At 44.9% G+C, this 25,941-nt stretch overlaps 1 protein-coding gene across 4 annotated transcripts in view; it reads left to right on the top strand.

Moving 5' to 3' along the window:
* Prkcb (protein kinase C, beta) overlaps nucleotides 1-25,941 on the top strand; it is a 331,347-nt gene that overhangs the window by 63,062 nt on the left and 242,344 nt on the right. For 2 of the 4 annotated variants that reach the window (NM_001172305.1, NM_012713.4), the window contains exon 3: nucleotides 18,217-18,237. The exons of the other annotated variants lie outside the window; for them this stretch is intronic. In NM_001172305.1, coding sequence (NP_001165776.1) covers nucleotides 18,217-18,237 — 21 coding nt within the window. The remainder of the gene's footprint in view (nucleotides 1-18,216; nucleotides 18,238-25,941) is intronic. 4 annotated transcript variants of the gene reach the window in all.

Here is a 25,941-nt window from a genome sequence, read left to right on the forward strand (position 1 = left end):
ATGCATCCATGCAGCTGGTTATCTTGGCTCCTGACTGTCAAGCCTCTCTTACATGTGTCACTTTTGTACGAACATTCATTTTCAGTGCTCTGGGGCACCTTCCTACAAGTAGAATTTCTGGGTCACATGGTATCTCTGTGTTTAACATTTTAAAAGGCCACTTCCTTTTTGAAGAACACCTTAAATTAAAAAGAACTTCAGTTTAAGGGAAACCATGAGTAGTGTTGGAGATGGTGTGAGGACAGGAAAGACAGGCAGTGTGAGGACAGGACAGGCAGTGTCATTTGTAAAGACAAATGAATGGAATGCTGCTTGAACACGTCCCATCCCCCACCCCATCTACAGTTCCCACCTGTTTCTTCAGCCTGGTGCCCTTCTAGTCCCTGGAGCCACCATGCATCTAAAGTGGCTTCTTCAGTCTACTCCAGACCTGCCCCTTTTCAAAGATGCTGTCCTTTTGCTACAGCCTGGCATCTTTTGTACCCCATGCATACCCCGCCCATCCGGGAACTCTTCTCTGGATACAACTTTGCACAGAATCACAATTCCACACAAATCACTTTTTTTATGTCCCTCACTAAGGTCTGATTGCTAAGTCTCTTCCTTTCCGCATGACAGGAGGGACTGTCATTGAGGGGTCCATCGCTCCTTTCCCAGCACAGGCTTGAGGGACAGATGGTTGAAGGCACTTGCTGAATCAACCTTCTTTGAAAGCTGCCCTCCCTCGGTTTGGAGCCGGCCCAGTGTCCTGCTTCTTGCCTGATTTGCCATTACTTTTGGGCCTATAGTTTTTTTTAAAGTTATTTCTAGTTGCTTGGATGTATTAGTCAGAGGTCTTCATGTCCTCAGGATGAGAGTGGGTATGTGTTAGTAAAGCTTTTTTGATTGCAAGTAACAGAACCTGATTTGAGTCAGCTGAAGCTGGAAGGAGGAAACAGTGTTAGCAGGCAGACATTTCTTGTTCCCAATCAGAAGGCCAGGCTGGCAGAAGAGGGAAGAAGACGGAACTGGGAGCCTGCCCATCTCCTCTCCTCTCAGCTCTGCTTCCCTTCGTCCACATTGATTCCTCTCACTGCTGGCCCACCTGTCCCCTTAGTTTCTTAGTCTATACTACAGAAGGTGGTCTCCCATCATTGCCTGGCAGATGTCTTGAACCTCCTTGTTTAGCTCCAGCTTACTTCTATTGATGAATGAACTGGAATGAGGGGCAGGATTATGTTGTGCAAATACTGAATGGAAGGGTGCATTGACCTGGTTTAGTCTGATGAACGGAAGCAAGGGGTGGGTTCACTAAGACACATACTGTGGGTGATGGATGCAGTCACTATAGAGATGGTTGGAAGCTGTGCCTTTCGGTGATGTCCAAAACTGGATGGTGAGGCAGATCCTGAGCTGAGAATTTCATCTTTCTCTCTTTCTCAAGGCCATCACAGAGGAGACAAGCCGGGGAGCTGTGAGATGTGACAGAAGCAGTTCACATCGGACGTGCTAACCTTGAAAGTGCTAAATAGTGATATGTCCAGAAAGACGCGGGCATAGGCATGAGGCTGCTCCATTTCTGGGAAGGAAGCTCTTTGGAGGACTTTCCTGGTTTGGTTGGGGAAGGCTTAGAGCATCTCTCCACCTTCTTTCCCTTTGCTTCTCATCTCAGAATTCCTGCTCAGATAACACTTGGTTCCGTGCCTTGCGAAAGGGAAAAAGATTTCTTTTCCTCACTGATTCTGGTGCGGTGGCTATTGTCTTAGGTTTTCTTAGTTTCAGATGTGGCCAGACACCTGTTTGGGGAAACAGGAAAGCCTCTCTCCATTTCTGTCACAGGGTGAGAATCCTCTCAAGTGTGTGAAGTTTTTAAGCTTCCGTTACTTAAGTGTGTGTTGGGGGGTGGGGAAGGTCTGTGTAAGTGTGCACAATGTGTATGGAGGACAGAGGTCAACTGCAGATGTCGGTCCTCAGGTACCTTCCACATTTTTTTTTTTTGGAAACACCATCTTTCTTTTCTTTTCTTTTTTTTTTTTTCGGAGCTGGGGACCGAACCCAGGGCCTTGCGCTTCCTAGGTAAGTGCTCTACCACTGAGCTAAATCCCCAGCCCCACCATCTTTCATTAGCCTGAAATTTCACCATGGTCCATGAGCTTCGGATCTTCGTGTCCCCTTCAACTGGCTGTCTTTGGGTGCATAACAGCATGTCTGGATTTTTTTTTAAGATTTGTTTATTTATTTATTATGTAGTGTTCTGCCTGTTCGCCAGAATGTGCCTGCTGGGAATTGAACTCAGGACCCCTGGAAGAGCAGTCAGTGATCTTAACCACTGAGCCATCTCTCCGCCTCTGCATGTCTGGATTTTTATGTGGGTTCTGGGGATTTGAACTCAGGGCCTCATGCTTGCCAGGCTAGCACTTTACCAGCGGAGCCATTTTCTCGGACCCCAGTTACTTAATGTGAAGAATGGTGCTGACATAGCTCACCACTGACATGTGTGAATTTGACAGTTTTGACTACTGCTTTTGTCAGTGGCTCAGAAGATCCTTGGCACAAAATTATGCCACTGTCTTGGAACTCCTATTTGAATGGGATACTTGGCAGGATTTGGGAGAGACACATTGACAGTATGGCCAAGACTATGGGCTCTGTCATGGGATTTGCTTCTGAGCTGGGACCTCCTACCCAGCCGCATTAGAGCTTTGATGTGCATTAGAGCATTGTGAGCACTGTGTGCATTAGAGCTTTGGTGCCTTGTTTACTTTAAAATGGAGACAGCAACAGGATCCACTTTGCAGGCCATAGGGCCTCTAAATAAGGTATGTGCAGCAGCTCTTTGAATACTAAGCCCTCAAAATGTGTTGGCCACAGCTTCTCCATGTTGGTTTTGCTTACTGGGATGGTTTTGAGTTTTAGGGGAAGGTGAGAGAGCTTGCCTATCACTTTCTTTGGCTCAGAGATCCAGTCAGTCTCTGCAGTAGAACACATTGGAGGTAGCCATCCAGTCCCAGCTTGCGAGCATGAGCATGCATTATCTCTGAGAACCAATTAGCAGGGGAGTGTGGGGCCAACCCCACATCAATCCTTGTGTTTGGGGTCTTGGGTGTGTGTGTTTTTCTCAGTTGCTGCTTATCTTTGAGAAGGCTGATGAAAGCCAAGGAACCCCTGAGTTGGCTCCTTTATGGCTATGCCATCTAGTAGAAACCATATTTGGTCTTCTCGAATTGTGTCAGCAGCAGCAGGTGCAGCTGGCGCCTCCCCCCCCCCCCCCCCCCCCCGTTTGCCCGATCCCCGGGGACTCAGTAGACTAATGCAGTTTTAATGAATACACATTTCTGTTTACATGGCTGAAATGAGAGTCTGGTTGCTTATTTTATGCCGAGATTTTACAGCTCTTTTGAAATCCTGTCTCTCCTGCTGCACTTTCTGGCCACAGGGATGCTTTCTTGGCGGCCTTTCTGCTGTCCCTCCAAATAAGGTATTCCCTCAGAAGTACTGTGGCAGTTGACGAGCCACTGTCTTGCCGGGAAGGGGTAAAGTGCACAGAGCAAAGGCATAATTTTAATTAATAAAAATTTAAAGTTCTCAAATGCTTGCTTATTAAAGGGCACTTATAAAATGAAAACAGAGAAGAAAACAAAATCACCCTTGCACATTTTAATAAGTACATATACGCATTTCAATTTTAATTATTTGGAGACAGGGTTTCTTAATGTTCTTGTACATTTTAGTAAGTGCATACATATACTTTTCAATTTTTAATTATTTTGAGTCAGGGTGTCTCCGTGTAGCCTAGGCTGGCCTCACAGTCATGACTTCTGCCTCAGTCCCTCAGAATGGTGACAGGCCTGTACCACCACACCCAATCCTGGCTGTAAATACATTATTCCTCACAACTGTTCTTTGTTCCTCACAATTAACACAATAAACAGCTTTTCATGCCACGCAAAGTATATCTGCAGTGTTTCCCCCCAGCATCGCTATATCCTGTCCTTGTTTACAGAAAGCTTTAATTGCCTTCGTTTTGAAGAGTTACCCACAGTTCTACTGTCTCATTGATTCAGGATTTCTCTCTGCTATTTTGGGCTTAGGGATTCCGTTTGTCTACTTAAAGACAATAAATACCACTAGTTTCTTACAGACTTTCCCCCCTGGAAGTAGATTAGAATAGATAAGAAAATATATGAATATAATTTATTTTTAATTTTAAAAATAATTTATTTTCTCTACTCCAATCACACACATTAAAATGCTAGCCTAACATTTTTTTCTCAGCAGCGTGTTTTGGGCAGAGAGTCTATATTCTGAGAACTCTAAAGGCTGAGTGAGGATTGATAACAAGCTTGAGGTCAGTCTGGGTTACATAGTAAACTCCCATTTTAAAACAAAACAAAACAAACAAGCAAAAAAACAAAAACAAAAACAAAAACAAAACAAAACAAAAAAAGCCCCATAAAGAGACAGAAACCCAGCAGTGTATCTTGGTGTTCGTTCTACGTTAGTCAGTTCAAGGCATCTTTGTTCTGGCTTCGCCTCTGGGTCCAGGGTGTGGTGGGAATAGCCTTTCCTGTGGTCTGCCCAGACTTCATAGGGATAGTCAGAGAAGAGACAGTCAGGAGCTCAGGGTACTGTAGGTCCAGATTATGAATGGTATTGGCTCCCAAAGGTCTGATGTCAAAAGCAAATCTGGTGAGCCACATGCCAGGTGGCAGTCACTGGCAAAAGGCCATCCTCAGCTTCTGTGTAGTTCTTCAGATGGACCACGTCTAAGACTCGGGAGCTGCCTTTCATTACAGTTGGCTTGGAGAGAAGCTCAGCTCTTTCGTTTTTCTTTTCCTTTTTTCTTTTTTTGGCAAGATGGACGAAGGCTAAGTAATCCAAAACTGACCTAGCTCCAAAGGGAGCCGATCTAGGTTGTACATTTCTCTCTACATTGAAGGCAGGCGACAAGGCTAAGAAAGGAGTTTCAAAGTTTACTTTCTGACCTGTCCTCATGGTTTTCCTTCACCAGAACAGTGTGTTTTAAGTATGTTGAGCTGACACCTCAAGTTAGATGAATGAGAGAAAATATGGGGTGTCATGAAATTGGCTTCTTCAGGGAGAAGAGCCGAGGCCTCTGGGAGCCAAGTGGGGATCCCCTTGTGTTAGCGAATGAGATCCAAAGAGGGGTCAGCTTAGCTGGGAAAAGGGTCACCTTCTGATACCTGGAGGGATGGAAAGAGGGAAGTAACAATCAAAAGTGGGAAGGCTGTGGTGGAGGTGCCAAGAGGATGCCCATGCCCATGGGAAGATGCAGGAAGTAATCATCTGTCCTTGGTGGGCTGGGTGAGGCTCCCTGAAACCAAGCTAACCTTTCCCACAGGCTCTCATCAACTTCATATAACAAGTTTGCATCCTTGGGTAGCGTGAGGTCAGGAAGGGAGACCCCCCCATCCCCTCATCATAGTGTTGCCTATTTAACAGAGGGAGGAGTGAAATTACTGTCCACCCAAACCTATTCACCAAACAATTTTGAAATGCTTTCTTAAATAAGAATTGGGCAAATAGGACTGAATACTCTCATTGCAGAGGGTGTCAATGAAGACTGCAAAAAAAAAAAAAAGCCTCAAGTTAAGAATACAGTGCTTTATATAAGACCAAGAGCTGCCAAGTCTGTGCTTAGAGCTGAGTTCAGAGCTGCGATCTCATCACTGAAGGTTCTGCGATGCTTAACTCTGAGCAGGGTCAGGCTACTCATTTGTTCTAGCAGATGGAACCCATCCCGGCACAGAAAAGTGTCTGGTATCTAATTTGGGAACTTCATCCTTACCTGGTTTATCTATCAAACAGATCTTGGAGCTGAGATCACAGTGTGAGGTAAGGACACAAACTGTTGAGGGAATCTTCTCTTTCTCCTAGCACGCTGCCTAGACTGTGTCCAGTGAACTGGAATGCAAAGCACCGAAGTACACTTGAGGAGGTATCATGGGGAGGTGCCTTGACTACGGAGCATCTTGTGAGAACGGGAGGAATCCATTTGGAGCAGCACTCTCTCTAAACACCTTCAGCCACCCCTCAGTCTAGTCCTGAATTACTCAGAGTACTGAGGTTCCCCTTAGGTTCTACTCTGAGTTGTGACATTTTTATCAGAGGAAAGAATGAATACCTGTGAACTGCTGAGATGGCTCAGTGTGGTGTGTATGCACTCACGTGTATGTGTGTGTGCACACACTCACGGTATTTTCAGAAAAGAAAATATATTCTCATATTCATGTTTTGTAAAAGGGTAGTAGGATACACATAGCATAGTTTATCTCCTTGGCCTTTTAAGTGCATAGTCCTGTTGTTTTTAAGCACATTCACATGCAAAAGATCAGTAGACTTTGTTTCTCTTGAAAGAGTTAAACTCTCTCCCCATTAAACAACCTTCCACTTGACACTTCCTCCAGCTCTACCAACCAGTGTCTGTCTGTCTGTCTGTCTGTCTGTCTGTCTGTCTGTCTCTTTGACCACTCCAGATACTTCTTGCAAGTGAAATTATATAGTATTTGTCTTTCTGTAATTGGCTTATTTCGCTTAACACAATGCCTTCAAGATTCATCCACATTGGATGATGTGCCAGAATTTTCTTTCTTTTTAAAGCTAAATAATATATCATTGCACACACAGATGGCACATGACTTATCTGTTCACTTGCAATGGACACTCGAGTCACTTCTATCTCTTGGCTGCTATGACTCTTAAGCTTCAGTGACAGTGGCTACAAAGTCTACCTGTTTTTCCCCCTGGTTGTTGAATTGCTGGGTTATAGTAACTTTTAGTTTTTTGAGGAAGCAACATACCACTTTCCAGAGCAACTGTGCTGTTTTATTTTTTACCTCACCAGAACACGGCATTGCAGTTTCCCTGTAACTTCACCGACACTTGTTATTTTCTTCCTTTCAGTTTTTGTTGTTGCCAGCCTTCTAGAGGGTTTGAGGTAACGCTTTAGTTTGTGTTTCCCTAATGCTTGATGATAAGCATCTTTACAGGTTCCTATTGACCACTTGCATATCTTCTTGGGCAAAGTTTTTATTCAAGTTAGCTTTCTTGATTCTGTATTATCACATCTGTATTGATCCGAGCTAGCACAACCGGAATCAATGCTGGCATTTAGACTGATTTTGTGGCTTGTTACAAATAAATTCTGCCCCCGAGTAACCTCCAGTTTGCTGGAAGCAGTCAGCCCAAGTACAGTTCCCAGATAATTTTCTTTTAAAAGGGAAATTTGTGAAAGTATCATGCATCTTCCCTTTTTGACACTAATGGGACAATTTAATGTAATTTCAGAGGGAGGTAGGAGCTGCTTCCAAGGCTCCTGTGATGAAGGAGGGTTACCCAGTTCCTTGTCACATGGCGTGTGGGGGAAGCAGAGTAGTGTTCTGTGCAGGCTCTTGGGGAGAGGAGTGGGTGAAGCAGCTCGTTCCTGGCTGCTTGGGGCTCACAGAAGAACAAGGAGGGGAGGGCTGGGAGAGTGGAAGTTGGTTAGGGGAATCAGTGTGTCCAGTGGGCATTGTGTGCAGGAAAAGTACCATGGGGCCTCAAGTCTTTCCAGGCCTCAGCTTCCTCATCTTTCAAAGTGGAGATATGAGTTAAGTCAGTACATGGTGAGGCTTAAAGAAGAAAGGGAAGGTGGGCTTTCTCCTTAAAAGATGTATTATGGGACTGAGGACTTTGTTGTTGTTGTGTGTGTGTGTGTGTGTGTGTGTGTGTGTGTGTGCGCGCGCGCATGTCTGTGCGTCTGTATGTCTATGCGTGTATCTGTGTAGGACCAAGGTTGGGCTATCCTCAATTACTATTCTGTCTAACTTGCTGAGACAGGGTCTCTCAATCAGGATTCTGATATGGCTAGCCAGATTGCTCTGGTTTCTGAGACGGGAATTAAAGGTAGTTCCCATGTCCACCTAGTACCTATGTGGGCTTCTGGGATCTGACCTCTGTTCAGCAATCACTTTCACCCCTTACCCAGCTCTCGAGCTGCTTTGGTCCTTATTCTAGAAGAACCATTGGTGTCATAAAGAGTTAGCCTTGTCCTTACACAATTAGGACACAAATGAACAGGACTCAAGGCTCAGACACGATGTGCTCTTGTGTTATGAGAATGCCAGGAAATGTATTAACTCTGAAGCATAAGCCTTGGGTGGGCATCCAGATGGGTACAGAAGAAGGCATCTGAGTTGAATCTTGCAGGCTCACTGGAGTTGTAAAGCAGCAAGATTTCGGGGAAGGACAGGCTGGCAAGGGAACAGTGTGAGCAAAGGCTTGGCAGCAAGCCAGTCTGTGGTCAGTTATTGACCTGAATGTTTGCTTTTATGGTACATGGGACACTAAGGTAATGATAATGAAAACGCAGTGTTCAAAAGACTTTGGGTGATTAAGACAACATGTGAATATTTATCTGTGGACGAACATGTCAGTATAAAAGGCTGAAAATTAAAACCCTCCAAGAGCCGCACGGGAGACCTAAGTGAACAGAGTGGGTAACAGTAAAGTGTTGTCAATGAGCCACACTGAGGTTCACAATGGTGTCCTGTCAGCTGAGACCCCTAGCAGTAGGGGATATGGAACATGAAATGGTCACCTCCTGTAACCAGGCAAGACTTCCAATGGGGGAGGGCGGCACCAACCTATCCAGGAAAGCTTTGACCCATAATTTTTCCTGCCTATAAGAGGTGCAGACAGGGGGACAGGGAAAAAGAGAGGTGCAGAGATAAAGAGAGCAGAAAGTGAGGGAATGGTCAGCTTGAGTCCTCTGCCATGAGAGAGAGCCCACCTCTGACACTATTAATAATATTCTGCTATACTTTCAGACGGGAGGGTAGCATGGCAGTCCTCAGAGAGGCTTCCCCAGCAGCTGATGGAAACATATGCAGAGAGCTGTAGCCAAACACTAGGCAGAGCTCAGGGAATCTTGTGGAAGAAGGGCCAGAGAGGTCAAGGACACCACAAGAAAACCTACAGAATCAATTAACTTGGGCCCAAAGGGACTCACAGAGACTGAACCCCCAATCCGAGAGCACACATGGGATGGACCTAGGCTCCCTATCCCTATGTAATAGATGTGTAGCTTGCTTCTCATATGGCAGCTGTTACAGCAGGAGCAGGGGCTCTCCCTGATTCCGTTGTCTGCCCCTGGATCCCCTAACTGGATGGCCTTGTCCAGCCTCAATAGGAGAAGATGGACTCAGTTCTACTACAGCTTGATATGCCAAGGTGGGTTGATATCCATGGGAGGCCTCCCTTCTCTGAGGAGAAAGGGAAGGGGCATAGGGGAGGGGAGAGGGAGGGAGGGACTCGGAGGAGAGGAGGGAGCGGAAGCTCCGATCAGGATATAAAGCAAATAAATAAATAAATTAATTAATGAAAAAGAGAAAAGAAAAGAAATGGCCCCCGAGTAGTGGCTTCTGTCTGTTAAAGCATGATTGTAAGTCGTCCAGCCCTTCTATCTTTTCAAAAGAAATCAGGAATCTGAATCTAATGTAAATTTTAATTTTCAGAAGCGAAGACATGATGACATAGGCAAAGAAAAGATGTTATTAGGCTACCCCATAACCTCTCACTTTTTTGAGTTTTTAAAAAAAACATGTAACTTTCATTTGGCAGGCCTGTGTACGTGGACTTCAGCGTGAGGGAGAGGTGTAAGGGCTGCGGCACACTGTGAGCTCATTTGGGGGACACACACTGTGGAGGTCACCACAGTGCCACCTCTGCAGAAATTTCAGCTGTATGTTCTCTGTGAGATGAGACCCTTGCTTTTTTTTTTTTTTCTTTGGTTCTTTTTTTTCGGAGCTGGGGACCGAACCCAGGGCCTTGCGCTTCCTAGGTAAGCGCTCTACCACTGAGCTAAATCCCCAGCCCCGAGACCCTTGCTTTTAAAATTTGTAACTTTATTGTACTTTTAAGACAGGGTCTCCTTCTCTCTTTCTGGTCTTGGCTGGCCTCCAGCTTGAAATTCTCCCGCTTCAGCTTTCTGAGTACTAGGGCTATAGCTGTGGGTCATCCTACCTAGCAGATATTATTGACAACACATTCTTTTTTTTTTCTTTTTCTTTTTTTCTTTTTTTTTTTTTCGGAGCTGGGGACCGAACCCAGGGCCTTGCGCTTGCTAGGCAAGCGCTCTACCACTGAGCTAAATCCCCAACCCCTTGACAACACATTCTTATTTTAAAAAAATAAGGAAAAAATAAAGAAAGCAATGCTCTACTCTTTCCCCAGGCCCAAGAACTCTTGTCACTTGAGCCAATGCTGTGCTTTATTGAAGGTTTGAGATGGGATTTATCTGACGGTGTTGTCACATGGGTGGAGCAGTGGCTAGTGTCTACATGAGCTACATCCGTGGGCTAAAAGCCATGACAATCTAGACTTTGTGAACTTGACTTATGCTCACAGGGTTCTCTTGTTCTTTAGGATGGCCATTTCCCCTTCTAGCAAAATGTCCCTTTTAATGCTAGAGATAGTTGGCTAATGCTGACTGACGGCTGAAGCTTAAAAATCATAGCGTTGGAAGGATCCTTAAAATTTATTTATTTGCAAGGCAGGAATCATGGTTACGGGTGATAGAAAACTCAAAGCTGCTCAATTTAGGAGGAAGGTCGTTGCTTCATAAAACAAAACAACTCAAGGGGAGCTGCTTCCTGGGGGATCTGACCGGGGCTTGTTTTAGTGCCAGGACAGCATTTCTCTCACTCAATCTCTGCTTCTTCTGAATTGACTCCATGCTCAGGCTGAAGCTTCCCAGCTCCTTATGGCCCGTTGACACTTACCCACACATCCTTTAGATTCAATTTGATGCAGGGGAGAGCACTTTCTCCTTTCTCTTTGCATCTCACTGGCTCTAGATGATCTGTCAGAGCCAATAAGAAGGCAATGGTCTTGGTAGCTTCTTCTCCTCTCGGAGTTGGGGGTGCAGTTAATATTACCTGAAGTCTAGGGACCAAGGGCAGGAAAGGGACAGCTCCTCACGAGGATATTCAGTGTTGTTATTGCTTCTGACACTATCATGGTGCATGATAAAGACAGGGAAGAGGGTTTGCTTTGACTTCTAGAGGGCTCACCCACCACAGCAGGTTGGATCTGGCAAAGCAACTTTTATAGTGATATTCGGGGAGCAGGCAGAGAGAATGTGAGCATTAACCAGGTTCCTCCTTCCCTTTACCCTTTCCAGCCCCCAGCCTAAGATAAGGCTGCCTATCCTGAATGGCTCTTCCTTGTTAAATTCCACCCAAAATTCCTTCACAGAAACATGGAGTGATATGGACCTCCTGATCCAATCAAATTGACAATCAAGACTTACTTAACTGTATTGGTTCTATTTTCCTGTTCCTGTGATAAAACACCATGACCAAGGCAACTTGGAGAAGGAAAGGCTTATTGGGCTTTCTGGGTCCAATAAAAGTTCATCGTGTCAGGAGGCACAGCAGCAGACAGCCGGGACAGAGAGCTAAGAGCTTGTTCTTAAACTACAGGCACGATGCAGAGAGAGAAAGCTGGAGATGGTACAAGGCTTTCTCCTCACCCCCTACCCCCCCAATGACATAGTTTCTTCAGTATGGCTGCACCATCTCAATCTCTCCAAATAGAGCCTCTAACTGAGAACCAAGTCTTTAAATACTGGAGCCTAAAGGGGACATTTCTCATTCAACCATCACCCTAAGTATGATGGAAGCCAAGGGACTCTGTTATCCTGTCTAAAACCCAGATTCCTTTCTAACACAGCCTTGCTGCCAGTTCAATCTGCAGCTACCAGCATCTGTTCTCAAGTGGCGTCCTGCATCTCATATTGAGCTGGTGTTGATAGTACATCCAGGTATCACTTCTAGACCCAACTGTGATTGACGTGGTTTGGTGAGGGTGAGGATACAATCAGGAAGATCTCACTGTGGTCATGAGAGTGATTTGGTCAAAAGAAGCATCAGCTTAAAGCCTGCTTCCTCAGCTGCCAAGAGAGGAAAAGAGGTCTTGGAACTGTAAACTACCTCTTTAAGCTTCTTTACAAGTAGCTCTCACTACTAAGCATGTGTTATTGGCCAAAGTAAGTCAATAGCAATGTCAGGTTTCAAAAAAAGCTAAGTAGGTGGATGTGTACTCAGGATGAAGGCAGGGTCAATATTTGACCAAGTGATCACTGCATATGTATTTCTGTGTTCCTCTTGTTAACCCATCATTCTCTCCTCTACACACACACACACACACACACACACACACACACGCAAGTTTAGAGACTCAAACACAAGCTGAAATAACTACCTTTTAAAACATTTTTTATATTCACTTATTATTATTGTTATTATTATTATTTTGGGGGGGATGGGAATAGATTGCATATGCCATGACATGCAAAATGGAGCCAGAGGACAGCCTGTGGCTCTCAGTTTTCTCCTTCTACCACATGTGTTTCAGGGATCAAACACAGGTTGTCAGACTTGGCTGCAAATGTCACCTGCTGAGCTATCTCAGTGGCCCCCAATTCATCTTTTAAAGTTATTTCTTAATCGGCCGAAATATCTCTAGATGCTAGTTGTAAAAGTCAAGGCCTTCCTATGTATCCCCATGGTTACGGATCATAATAACGTATCAAATACTTGAAAATTACTTGTGAGACCTTACTTTAGAGTGTTCTTATCACAAAAAAAGGTTTGTACAGTGATGAATATGTTAGTCTTGATTTCGCTACTCCATGATTTACACACATATTAACACTTTGCTATATAGCAAAAATTCTCGCAGGTATACTTAAAAATCTCCCAGGTAACAATAATAATACCGTTACCCAAGTCTGTGTTATGATTTGAGTCTGAAGGGTCCTCCATAGGCTCCTATGCTTGAACACTTGGTCTCTAGTTCATGGCACTGTTTTGGGAGTCTGTGGGGATATGGGGGCCAGCTGTTGGAAATAGAGCAAAGTGATGGGCGTCGATGGTGTTATCTGTCTTTGATTCCAATCTGTGTTCTGTGACAGTTGGCCATGATTGAGGGAGCCTCTGCCACATGCTCCCAACACCATGTCCTTCCCACTCTGATGGCCTGAGACCACTGACACCACCAGCCAAAATAAATCTTTCCTCCCACAAGTTATTTCTGGAAGTTATTTTGTAACAGGTACAAGAAAAGTAGCTGGGACAGTCTTCTTAGGCTCACCTAAAGCCTGCTGCTCATCTGCATAGCAAGTAGATCCACAGAGCTTCATCTGGATGTGTGTAAAACCTGTTTAGTAGGCTGGGATCAAAGAGGAGGACGCTGATGTAGTCTGTAAAGTAAGACTTCTATGGAGGCATGAGAAGATTGAAGGGCTTGTAGTGGTTTGAATAGGTATGGCCCCTATAGCCTCATGGATTTAAAAGCTTGGTTCATAGGGAGTGACGCTCTTAGGGGGTGTGACCTTGTTGGGGTAGGTGTGGTCCTGTTTCATTTTGGAGGCAGGCTTTGCAGCCTCATGTATGCTAAAGTCTGTCCAATGACAGACAGTTTCCTACATGCTGCCTTCGGATCAAGATGTAGAACTCTCCGTTCCTCCAGCACCATGTCTGCTTGCATGCTACCATGCTTCCTGCCATGAAAACCATGAACTAACTCTCTGAAACTGTAAGCTAGCCCCAGTTAAATGTTTTTCTTTATAAGAGTTGACTTGGTCATGGTGTCTCTTCACAGCAATAGAACCCTAACTAAGACAGACTGAAGACCATTTGTCATGGTTGTAACAGAACCCTACAGGGTAGAAACATGGCGAGAGATGAGATCAGGGAAAAGGAAGGCAAGGACAGGATCTGTAAGGCCTCAGCTGTCACAGTAGCATTCAACTTTATTCTGAGAGGTCAGGGTCTTCTCCTTCTCCACCCCTGAAGCATTACACGATTGCATTTACCTTTTGGAGAAACTCTGAAGCTAGAAAGAGTTTCAAGGTGGTGAGGTTGGAGGAGGATCTTGAACTGAAAAGCAGTTGTGGTGATTCAGGTAGAAGCTGAGGATGCTGAGCAGCTGTGATGAAGGGGACAGAGGACGAAGGATTTGGAAGATCTGTGGGGAAATTGGTAATGGGTTTGTTGGAGGGAAGAAGGAAAGAAAAGAGAGAAAGGGAGGAAAGGAGAGGGGGCGAGCACGCCTAACTTGGGTATCAGGTGGGTCAATGTTGGTGCCTTCGTTAGAACCAGGACAGTGAAGGCTCTTCGTGGCACCTGGTCAATGTGCAGAATGCATAGGCTCTTTAGACTTGCACATGAACAGACATGGAATTGGTTTTCTATTGGGGTAACTGTGGAGTATGATGTAGCTTCCCCCAACAACTCACAAAGTCTCAGTGGAGAGGAAAAGTGAGCCCTGGGCTGGCAATGTAGACTTGGAAATGTTGAAACTTTGTAGAAATGAAAGAACATTCTAAGGCTTTTCAGGAAATGTCTGTTACATGAGAGATCGTATAAGATGGTACTGTGTAGGGGATTCTCTGGTGAATGAAACTTAGGCATCACTTAAGAGAGTGATTTCGCTAAGGGATGGAACATCCATCTCTACATATAGCATTACAGCAAGGGTTGGGAGCCAGGCAAAGAAAGAAGGACAGTAATCATGTGGGCTCAAACTTGCACCTCTAATAGAGAACTGGAAGGGCTTCTTGGAGGAGGTGACTTTTCTATCTAGAGTGTAAAAGTGATAATCTGTTGGTGTAGGTGGGGTTTCAGAAAGTAGGAGAAAGGGGCATGGGCACTCTGGCTTCTAAGGGATGAAAAACCCAGGAGAAAGGGGGTAGAGCAGTGATTTGGTTTCACTCTCTTGCTTGGATACAATACTCTGTTCAAAGAAGTTTAGGGGGAAGAAAGGCTTTGTTTTTTCTTACAGGATGTAGTCTGTCATTGAAAGAAGTTTGAGCAAGAACTCAAGCAAGAACTTGGAGCAGAAGCCATGGAGGAACACTGCCTCCTGATTCACTCAGATGCATGCTTACCTGCCTTTCTTATACAGTTCAGGACCACCCAGGGAATGGTGCCATTCACAGTGTGCTGGCCCTTCCACATAAATTAACCATCAAGACAATTCCCCTCAGTCATGTCCACAGCCTGATCTGATTCAGACAATCCTTCCTTGGGACTCCTTTTCAGGTGACCCTAGGTGGTGTTGAGTTGACATTTATAAGCAATCTAGCCACTAAGGAGTGGCCTGGGAAAAGGTGTGAGGAAAAAGTTTAGCATTGTGGAGGGGCTGAGGGGAGGGGCTGGAGGCTCTGGAGAGGCTCAGGGTCACTTGTGGAGACACTAGTGGATTATTGGGGAATTACCGAGCAGTTAGAAAGCAGAGCTTCAGGCAGGAGAGATGGCTCGGTGGTTAGGAACACTCATGGAGTTTTGCAGAGGACTGGGGTTCAGTTCCTAGGACTCACATTACAGCTCCCAACCGTCTGTAACTCTGCTTCCAGAAGCTCTAACACCCTCTTCTGGACTTGGAGACCAGGTGTGAATGTGGTGTGCATACAGACATGCAGACAAATATTCCCGTGCAGAAAATAAAAATAAATTAGTCTTGCAAAAGGAAAGCAGAGCCTGACGTGGCTCCCAGAGCATGCTGACCTCGATGGAGCCTTTGATGGGAATAACCCAGTTCCCAGTGGACTTGATGTTGCTCAGCTATGTAGTCCTGGACAGGTTCTTAGCCTGCCTGAGCCTCAGTTTTCCCATCCGTCGAGTAGGAATGCAATACTCGATGGAGGCTTGTGAAGGATGAAGTGAAATGAGGTATAGAAAAAGCAGCAGGTCTCTGGAATACAGCAGAGCCCCGGTGCATGCCACCATAACGACACCAATGTATGATCATACCAACAACCAATAATGTGACCATCGGATCATCTCAGCTGTACATCCTGTGTCCTCAAATCTTGGATGGTGTGCTACATGGACTCAACATGTTTCTTCAGTTAAATAGGGAATTGCTCTAGTTTTCTTTCAGAGGGGACCTATCCTCTAATTGAGAGTCATCGAGAGAAATATTTCAGTTTATAATCTCTCCCTCTCCCTCTCCCTCTCCCTCTCTCTCTCCCTCCCGCCCTCCCTTTTGGAGAGGTAGTGAGAAGGGATGAGGCGATGGGAGTGAGCTGAGATGCAATTCCCCTGCAGGACGCCCTAAAATCATCAGTAATATGTTCGTGGTATTCACCATCTGCCGGAGTTGAAATGGGATTTACAGAGATGCATGTGATCTCTCCCCGCTGACCACTCTGCTGCCATGGAAAGGCAGCTGGGTTCCTGACAGCTGGGTTTTGAGCGTGGGCAGCTTTGATCTGGGGAAGACAATTCCTTGAGAGAAGGTGTCAGATGGGGAGGAGGGCATTGGTGATCTTGTCCCTCTAATTCTTCATGGCAGCCATACTTGCTTGGATCAGCTCAAGGGACGTTGGTTTCTCTCTGTGTTTAGGGAGCAGCCCATTTGAATGTCATTCCATGGACTTGTTAGATTCTAGGAAAAACATTAAATTCAGCATTTGGAATATATGTTTCATTCTCCCAACTTATTAATGTTGAAATCTCCAAATGAAGTGTTGAGTTTTTTTTTTTAATTAGGAGCCTCATAAATTATTGTGAATTGAATACATATCAAGTTCTTAGTGTACAACTTGACAGAGTGCATTTCATATTATCAGTGTCATCACCAACCCCACCATACCGTCATACCAGCACCACCATACCAACACACCATCATCAGCATATCAACATACCACCATACCACCACCACCACCACCACCACCACCACCACCACCATCACCACCACCACCACCATCACCACCACCACCATCACCACCATCACCACCATCACCACTGCCATACCCTCACCACACCCCACCACCCCACCACCATGGCTGCCAGCACTAGTTGACACTGAATGTGTAGTGCTGAGTAGATACTCTCAATGTCTCACTGTCGTGTGTAGAGTCTAAAGCAGACGGAGGTTGATGACTTGCTTAGGATCAGTCAGAAAGCAGACAGAGGAGCTAGTTGCCATGGTAACAACTTTACAAGCATTGCTTCCCCAAGATGGACCTGATCTGGCATTAGCTGGGCCCCAGAACACTGGGAATCTGGACAGAGAAGCAAAGGAAGCTGTTCATTCTTGAACGTTGTACAATTATGCACAGGGATCAACAAGATGCCCTTCCAGCTTTGATTATCTTTGATAATCTCAAGAGCCGAGAACCTTATCAAGTCAAGGATCTTCCATGTGAACTTCAGGAAGTCAGCCATGTTTGTCCCAAGGTTCTGAGTTTCATGGCAGGACTGGGACCAGACTTCAGTTTCTATCTTTCCAAATTCAGTTCTATTCTATCAGGAGACCATGAGCCCTCCAGACAAGACAGATGGCAGATAGATCCAGGAGTTTAAAATAGACTGAGCTCAGTTCAGGGGTAGTGCGTGGAATGAGCTGGAAGACGGGGACCCCTGTGTGGGAAAGCATTTTGGCAAAGTGGATCTCAGTGCAGAGCTTTGAGCGCTGGGCTGAGTGTAGTCAGGTGGGTGTGAGGATGCGAGAAGGGCCCTGGGCAGCAGCCAACCTGAGGCTTACTAAGGAGAGGGAGGGGAGCAGCTGGCTGGTAAGACAGGGGCTGTGAAGCCGTAGGCTTCCACATCTCCAGCTGTGATGGTCTACAGGGCAGGGTGATGTCCAAGGAGAAGGGCGACATTCCCGTGGAGAGTCTGGAGAGACCCTTTCAAGGCAGTTGTGACTCCTATGTGCTCTTTACCTCTCAGCTGTTAGGGATGGGCCATATTGGAACTTTGTGATTGGACATCCTGCCCATTGCTGGTTGGGCCAGCTTTGACTCTACCCGATTCTTTCTCTGGGGATCTGGGTTTTGTATCTAGAGAGGCCAGCTAGTGTCTGTGAAGGCCACACAGTTTCAGGAAGTGTGACATCAGGGAGCTGGGAAAGCTTATCTGCTGAAAGAGATAGATGAGTGAACATCCTTAGGGGAACAGAGGACCAGAGAGAGGGGAGGGGCCGCTTCCCGCTGACAAGCCCGGGGCTGGAGTCCAACTGCTGTGCATGCTCCTGGTTCCTGTGAGTCTCAAACCCTTTTCGGCTTGAGACTGTTTTAGCTGGGATTGAGTTATTGCAAAATCTGCATCATGAGTAAGTGGCCGAGATGGTGAGAGTGGAAGACACGGCCATGAATGGCGCCGGATAATTGGACTCTTCGTGGAAGAACCACTGTGGGAATTGCAAGGAGGCCATTCTGTTTTCTAGTAGGTTTGCAGGGATTCCAGAGTGGGCATTGTACAGTTCCATTGTAGATCTGGTTACCTGCCCCCTCACATTCCATTTGCACTTTTAGTGTTGTTCCCTAGTGCTGCACTCAAGGACAGGGCATAGGTCTACCATCTAGGACTCTTCTCTCCCTTTCAGTGAGTTCCTTGGATCCAGTTTTGGCTGTGTAAAGAAGAGAACATGTCCCCCACCCCCCATCCTAACCCAATCCCCCTGCTTAGAACTTATTAAACAAAGCTGACGGGTGACCTGGTGGGCTGGCAGTCTCCAGTCACCCTGGAAAGGCCCAGAAAACTTCCTTGAAGACTTAATGTTTTCACTGGTCGAGGTTTATTGATGAATTCCCACTTGTTTACGTGTATTTGGTTGTTCTGTTAAACCGATGCCCAGAGTGTTTTAATTGTTTCAGAGAAGCTGCATGATTTGGAGATTCAGAAGGGGAAATGAGGCCACTCTGTTTTAAAGTGTAAAGTGCACATTTTTATCCAGGAAGACTTTTGAGCTGAGGTGTCAGCTTTGCTTGTAGAGCCTTTTGAGAACAGTGTTAACCGGTGCCTTCCTGTTCGTTCATTCTTTTGTCTGTTCATTCATTCATTCATTCATTCATTCATTCATCTTTCTTATGGAATGTTCTCTGTGAGCAGTAGAGACTTAGCTCTATCTTCTGTCCTCTGGATGTAAGTGTTCTTTCTCCAGTTGGGTCTTATGCAAAGATTCGAGGTTAGGTAACACAGAGGAAAAGAAACAACCCTGTACATGAGATGACTCTACTTTGACCACTCGGGCTCTCCCTCCTATAGCCTCAGGCACTTTCACTTCTAAGCACTGAGGGATAGAGAGAGAGAGAGAGAGAGAGAGAGAGAGAGAGAGAGAGAGAGAGAGAGAGAAAAGAAAGAGAAAAAGAAAGAAAAAAGAAAGAAAGAAAAAGAAAAGCCCATGCTCCAGATTTAGGGACTCTGGAAGTTTTTGTTGTCACTTAGTTTATCCCCCGAAATTTCCTACAACACACTCAGGAACAAAAAGTTTCTGCTCTGGTTTTACTTGTTAGAAAGAGCCAGGCTGTGTCCTCAGAGAAATCTATGGCAATTGAAATGCTCCTCTCAGCCAGGGATTGTTAATATTTTATGTTATTTTATATGATAGACTCACTATCTGGCCCAGTATGGCCTTTGAACTCTTGATCCTCCTGCCTCAGCCTCTGGAGTGCTGGGATTATAGGTGTATGCTACTATGCCTGGACAAGAGTCATCTTAATGGGAAAACAGTTTTCATGTTTGAGTGCCTTAGTTAGGGTTTCTACTGCTGTGGTAAAATACCGTCATCAAGGTCATTTTGAGTAGGAAAGGTTTATTTCAACTTATAGCTTGCAGTTCATCCAGGGAAGTCAGGGTTGGAATTCAAGGCAGGAACTGATGCAGAGGCCATGGTGTGTGTGTGCATGCCCACTAGCCCCAGGATGGCCCCACCTACAGTGCCCCACCTAATGAATACTCCAGAAAATTCACCAGAAGCTCGCCTGTACAATCTGGTGGGGCAGTCTCTCACCTGAGGCTCCCTTTTCCAAAATTGCTCTAGAGCCTGTGTCAAGTAGACGACACAGTCACTAGTGCACTTGGTTTCTAGGAATTGTTTTCTCCTGAGTGCCTAGGACTGCCCTGATTCTACAAGTGACTCCGCAGAACATTTTCAGCGCAGAACATTTTCGCATATCTGGACTGCTGCCATTTCAAGTAAGGAGTGGTGCTGTGTCCCCCTTGGCCTGTTCCTGGGGTGGTAGTGAGAGGTGTACTAGAGACCTTGGGGACTACAGCGAGTGCTTATCAGCATGATTTGTAGTTGGGGTGTTAGGGTTGCTGGGAGGTAAGCTAGCAAGGGAATCATATGATCCACACTCAGGGATAGCTGATTTCATGTACAAGATGAAGGCCTTCATTAGGAGCAAAACTAGCTTTTCCGCTCTCAGCCTGACCTCTGCTAACATTCGAGTCCTTACGTGATAGCACTGAACACTGCCTCGGGCCACAGATGCAATTGGAGCCACTGGCTGTACCACTGGCTGGACATGGCCACCCGAGACTAGGTGCAGACTCAGAACCTTGTCTGATACCTGCCGAGTAGGGAGATTCTCAGGGACAGCTGTGCCTCAGAGAGACCTGTGGCCTACATTGGACTGATTGAAATGCAATATTCAACGGTGGGGTCTGGAGCAACAGCATTTATTAAAGGCTCCCCAGGTGTCCGCAATCAGCATCCATGCTGGAGAGCCACTTGGGGAGATAATGTGTACCTTCTATCAAGTCTAATGCAGCCGGCCTTTTGAGCACGATTGTTTACCGATGCAGACAAAGCAGGTTCACTCTGCCTTCGTTGCCACAGCGAACACCTTACTTAAGTGGACATGCTTTGAGAATGAAAACGCCACCGGCACCCCTAAAGGAATACGACATTAAGATTAATCATGCCGGTCTTGGGCATCTGTATCCCCCTGTCACTTCAAAATCTTTTAAATAAGAAGATGCAAGTGTTTCGAAGTGCAGTGTTTTTTATTGGTGATTCGTTCGCGAGGTATGGAGAAAACAAGAGTGTTGGGTTTTTACCTCTCCTCTTCACCATGCTCTCTTCCACCCACCCACCTCCACCTCTCCTTGGCTGTTTTTCCAGAACTTTTGTTTGTTGTTTTTCACGCAAAGGTGGCAAACCATACCCTTATTCACAACGTGTCCCCTGCTAATATTTGGCCCATAGGCATTGGCTAGTTTAATGTGAAGGTTTGCATTTGTACTGATCTAAGGGGCAGGCTTGCTGATTAATAGGGGCTCACCTGGTACCACTCTGGTACGTTGCCGATGCCCTTCTCCTTACTTCTCACATCGTGAAGATCTTTCTGTATTGGTATGAAAAGAGCATCCTATACTTAAAAGGTAGATGTAGGTAGAGTATTTCGTTGTATGGATAATTCATAATTCATTGAATCAGTCCAGACTTAATCTATTTCCAAGTTGGGGGTCATTGCAAATAGTGCCACTAAGAGGAATGCTATTTAAAGGACATTTTTGGATTTATGGAAACCCATCTGTATAGTCAGTGTTGTTTCTAAACCAAAGGGCATTGTGGCAGTCTCTTGAGCTAGAGATGAGAAAGTAAGAGGAAACTTTTATTCAGGACTGCTATATCAGACAACTGTTATACCAGACAACTCTGTTTCAGTAGCTGTAGTTGGTACAGAGACATAGTTACCTCTTTCCAAGGACTACTGGGCAGGCACCTGAAGAGTTTATGTCTGGTGGTTTTAGAGGTGACACTTGAGGTGCCAGAGTTCCCTAAGGGCTCTTCTTGGCCAACTAAACACATCATCCAATGTTTGTTAAAATTCAGACTCCAGATTGTTAACATTCAGACCCCAGACCTTATCTGAGCCACTAGACTAGCATCTGATTAGTTTTTAATAAGACTTCTGGGCAAGGCTTTACATTTGAGCATTGCTGTTTGGGGAGTTTTTGTAGGGCAGTGTTCTGGGTGGATCCCCTCCCATGTGGTCCTCACAGAAGGACCATAGTGCTCCATTCAGGATTTGATCTGCAGCTGCCAAGAATGTTGCATATTTTGCAATTCCAAGAAAGACAGCATTGGTCTAAGACTGAGAGTAGATTTGACTGCCCTCAGATGCCTATGAAAACCTAGAATAGGAGGAGCACTATCAGGAGCATGGATGTAGATCGGTCAGAGAGAAGTCAGCAGAATCCTAGTGAAAACAAAATGAAGGCTGACTGCAAACGATGGGGAGGATCCCCTTCTCTCTTTCACATCCCTAGCGTGAGTCCTTCATGTTAATAAATGCTTCTGCTCGGGAAGGACCTTTGGAAGCGATCAGAGACCTCGCCCAAACATTACTTTTCTACATACATTCAGAGACGTCGGCAGGTGAGGGAGACAGCTTACTTATGCTCTGGTTTGTGGGGGAAACTGTTGGTGCTGAGTTGAGATTTGAGTGTGGCTTCCGTAGGGAGAACACGGAAAAGAGAGCAAAGGCAGTTAGCTGGAGAAGGGAGGAGGATGGCGGGGGTGGGGCACCCTGGGACCAGAGAATCAGACTCCAGAGGTGAGTGAATCTGCATCAAGACAAGGTTCCATTCTTGGTGTGAAGAGAATTGTCCTGTGCTAAAATGCATAGAAAATGCACAGACCAAGGACATTTCCACAACCAACCTTTTTTTTTTTTATTTCTTTTTTGGCAAACACAAGGACTTGATTATTTATAATCAATACTGTAACACTTAAGACAGTGCAAGCACACTACAGAATTTTGAAGGGAATGCCTATCATTTACATATTTAGTTTTCGTTCAAATTATAATTCATATGGGAAAACAACAGAGAGACAGTTTTTAGATAAAAATAGAAGGTTCAGAATGTCTAGGATGAGTAGAAAAACCATTTGAGGATGTACTTTGAGAAGACCCATAAATCAGAACCTGAGGATGGAGAGGCATAGGGGCTGGGCTAGTCATGTCTAGTCAAATGTATCAAGGGACACAAAGATTGCTATAAACATCATAATATATTGTGTCAGGTATTAAGGATAATTTGTGAATGGAAAGCTGCATAGTATACCATATAACTTTGTAACTTGTTAAGGCTTAACATTTCAGCTTAAGTTAATGAAGACTGCAGAAGCCTGTGGGGGAAGGGAACTGTAACTGAGTCTTTATTCTGAAGACCCAGGCAGGTCGCAACAAAATGAGTTAAAAAGAGGACTTCAAGAGAAGACACTGAACAACCTGGGGTATTTTCATGGCAATACTAATGTTCTATCTAGTTCTTACCAATGCAATAAGGAAAGAAAAGGGAAAGAGGATACAAATAAGAAAGAGAAAAACTAAAATGTTCCCTTGTAAGGCAACATGATTATTTCCATAGGAAATTCCAAGGAGTCAACGAAGCAGAAGCCAAACCAAACTCTTCTGCAGCATAGGAAGGAGTCCAGTGTGGCTAGAGACCATGAGCGGACAAAAATGAGTCTCATCTCTAGAAACTAACAACAAATATAGCAAGGCTGGAGTGAAAACGCACCATTTACAATTAGTTGGAAAGAAAGGCTGGGGTGCAGCCCACAGGTAGAACACTTGCCTAACATTTTCAAGACATTCCTTGGGCACTGCAGAAAGCAACTGATTATTTTATACAATTAAAACAGTTGCTTGGAAAGAGGAAAAAAACCCAAGCTCTTAGGGACACATCTAACAAAAATCTGTGCAGGGTTTATGTGCTCAAAACTATGCATTTCTAATGAAGGAAGCTGAAGTTTGAAATGAATGGGGAGACATAATGTGTTCATGAGCCGAAAGACAGCATCGGAAAGGAGGTGTCAGCTCTTCCCAAACTCTTTCCCATCAAAATGGCAGTGGGATTATTTTATAGACGTAAAAGGTTATTACCTGATTTATTTGAAAAAAAAGGCAGGTGAACTAGAGTGATTGACCTAGTTTGGGAAAGAATGGAGTGAGATGGCTTAGTCTTATTGCAGGTGGCTCTTGCAGACACTGTGTGATACTGGAAGATGAGAGGGGCGCGCAGGCAGTACACGCGCCAGTCGGGCAGAGTAGAGAATCCAGGGACAGACTTGCAAGGATGCTCAACTGATTTTGACAAACACATAGAAGCAGTTCAGGGAGCCGGTGAGCTAATAAGTGGTACTAGAGCAATTGGACACCTGTCAAAAATAACAAAGGAACCCGAGCTGAGGTTACACTGCAGAAAAACTAACTCAAAGGGAAGGCATCGTGGACTTACATGTAAAATATAAAACCGCAACCTTCAGGAAAACACAAAGGAGAAACCCTTCAGCCTGTTGGCTCAGACGGACATCTTAGGCTTGACACCAAAGGCTCAGTCTGTAAAAGGAGAAACTGTCAAGGCTGGATTTTGAAATCAGGCTTTCTGGGAGAATAGGAAATGCTCACAATTGTTGAGCCATCTCTAGCCATGCTGGACTCCTTCATGCACTGTCCTACATCAAAGCTTGACACTTTTGCTCTGCAAAAGATTAAGGATAAATCTTAAAGATGTTAAGGAGATTTTACAAAGCGAGCTGTAGACTAGGAAACAGATTTCCACACCACATATCCAACAAAGGACTACTGTGTGGATTATACTGGAACCCATAATATAACAGCAGAAAACTGACAAATTGATAGATACTTCAACAAAGAGGGTCCATGGATGACAGAAAACACATGGGAAGATGTTTCACACCGGCAGCTATTGGGGAGATACATTTTAAAGCCACAATGACTATTGATAATAGTGTGCTATAGTGTATGTGTGTGTGTGTGTGTGTGTGTGTGTGTGTGTGTGTGTTTGTGTGTGTGTGTGACTTAAACCCACTCTGCAACCCAGTCAAGTCTTGATCTTCTGACCCTCCTGTCCTTGGTAGCTGGGATTATAGGACTGTGCCACTAGGCTGAGCTTCTACTGAATACTTTTTGGAAAGCAAAAGGGAAGAAGTCATCACCACAAAAAAAAAATACACATTTTAGGAGGTAGATTTGCTTACCCCATCTGATCATTACAAAATAGATACATGTGCTTAAATATCCTGTAGGACTCCATAAATATGTGCAGTTTTATATCTCTTTTTAAAAAACTAGATAAAATACGGGGCAGCCACTAGGCTAGAGAAAGATGGCTCAATGGTTGAGAGCATTTCCTATTCTTCCAGAAAACCTGAGTTTAGCATCTACTTTGTATGGTTCACAACCACGAATAGTTCCAGCTCCAGGGGATCTGACTCCATCTTTTGGCCTTCTTAGATATTCACATACATGTGGCATGCTCATGTGTATACATGTGCACGCACATACATACATACATACATACATACATACATACATACACACACATGCACACAAAATAAATCTTAAATAATGATGTAACAACTCTGGAAGGTTTTTTTTTTTTTTGGTTCTTTTTTTCGGAGCTGGGGATCGAACCAAGGGCCTTGCGCTTCCTAGGCAAGCACTCTACCACTGAGCTAAATCCCCAACCCCTGGAAGGTTTTTTTTAAAATATGCAATTACCATATTACTTAACAATTTCTGTCTTATGCCAAAATGCTTAAAAGTTATGGTCACGCAAAACCTACTATACAAACATGTAGTAATTTATTCATAATATCTTCAGACTGGAAACAATTCCCTTTAGGCTGTGCTTTGTCTGTACCATGCACCATTTCTTGGTAATGAGAAGGCACCAACTAGAGATGCAACCAGACACCAGAATGAATCTCCAGAGAGTTATGCTGAATGAAGACCACCAACCCCACATGCTATGTGTACGTGGCAGTCTAACCCCACGTGCTATGTGTATGTGACAGTCTTGAAGTTTGTATAAGTGGACAACAGACTAATGACTGTCAAATACGAGGAGTTGATGGAGCTCTAAGGAGGTTGGTGTGCTGTTAACGGGCATGTAAGGGCCCATGGACACGATCTAGCGTCTTGACTGTATCATTGAGGGGCTCCTGGCAGTCATGATTCTGTGCTACAGTGCTGTAAGCTCTTGACACTGGGAGAAACTGGGTAAATAATGCATGGGGTCGGGGTTGGGGATTTAGCTCAGTGATAGAGCGCTTGCCTAGGAAGCGCAAGGCCCTGGGTTCGGTCCCCAGCTCCGAAAAAAAAGAACCAAAAAAAAAAAAAAAAAGAAT

The sequence above is a fragment of the Rattus norvegicus genome, chromosome 1 (assembly GCF_036323735.1).
Source record: "Rattus norvegicus strain BN/NHsdMcwi chromosome 1, GRCr8, whole genome shotgun sequence".
Taxonomy (NCBI): Eukaryota; Metazoa; Chordata; class Mammalia; order Rodentia; family Muridae; genus Rattus; species Rattus norvegicus.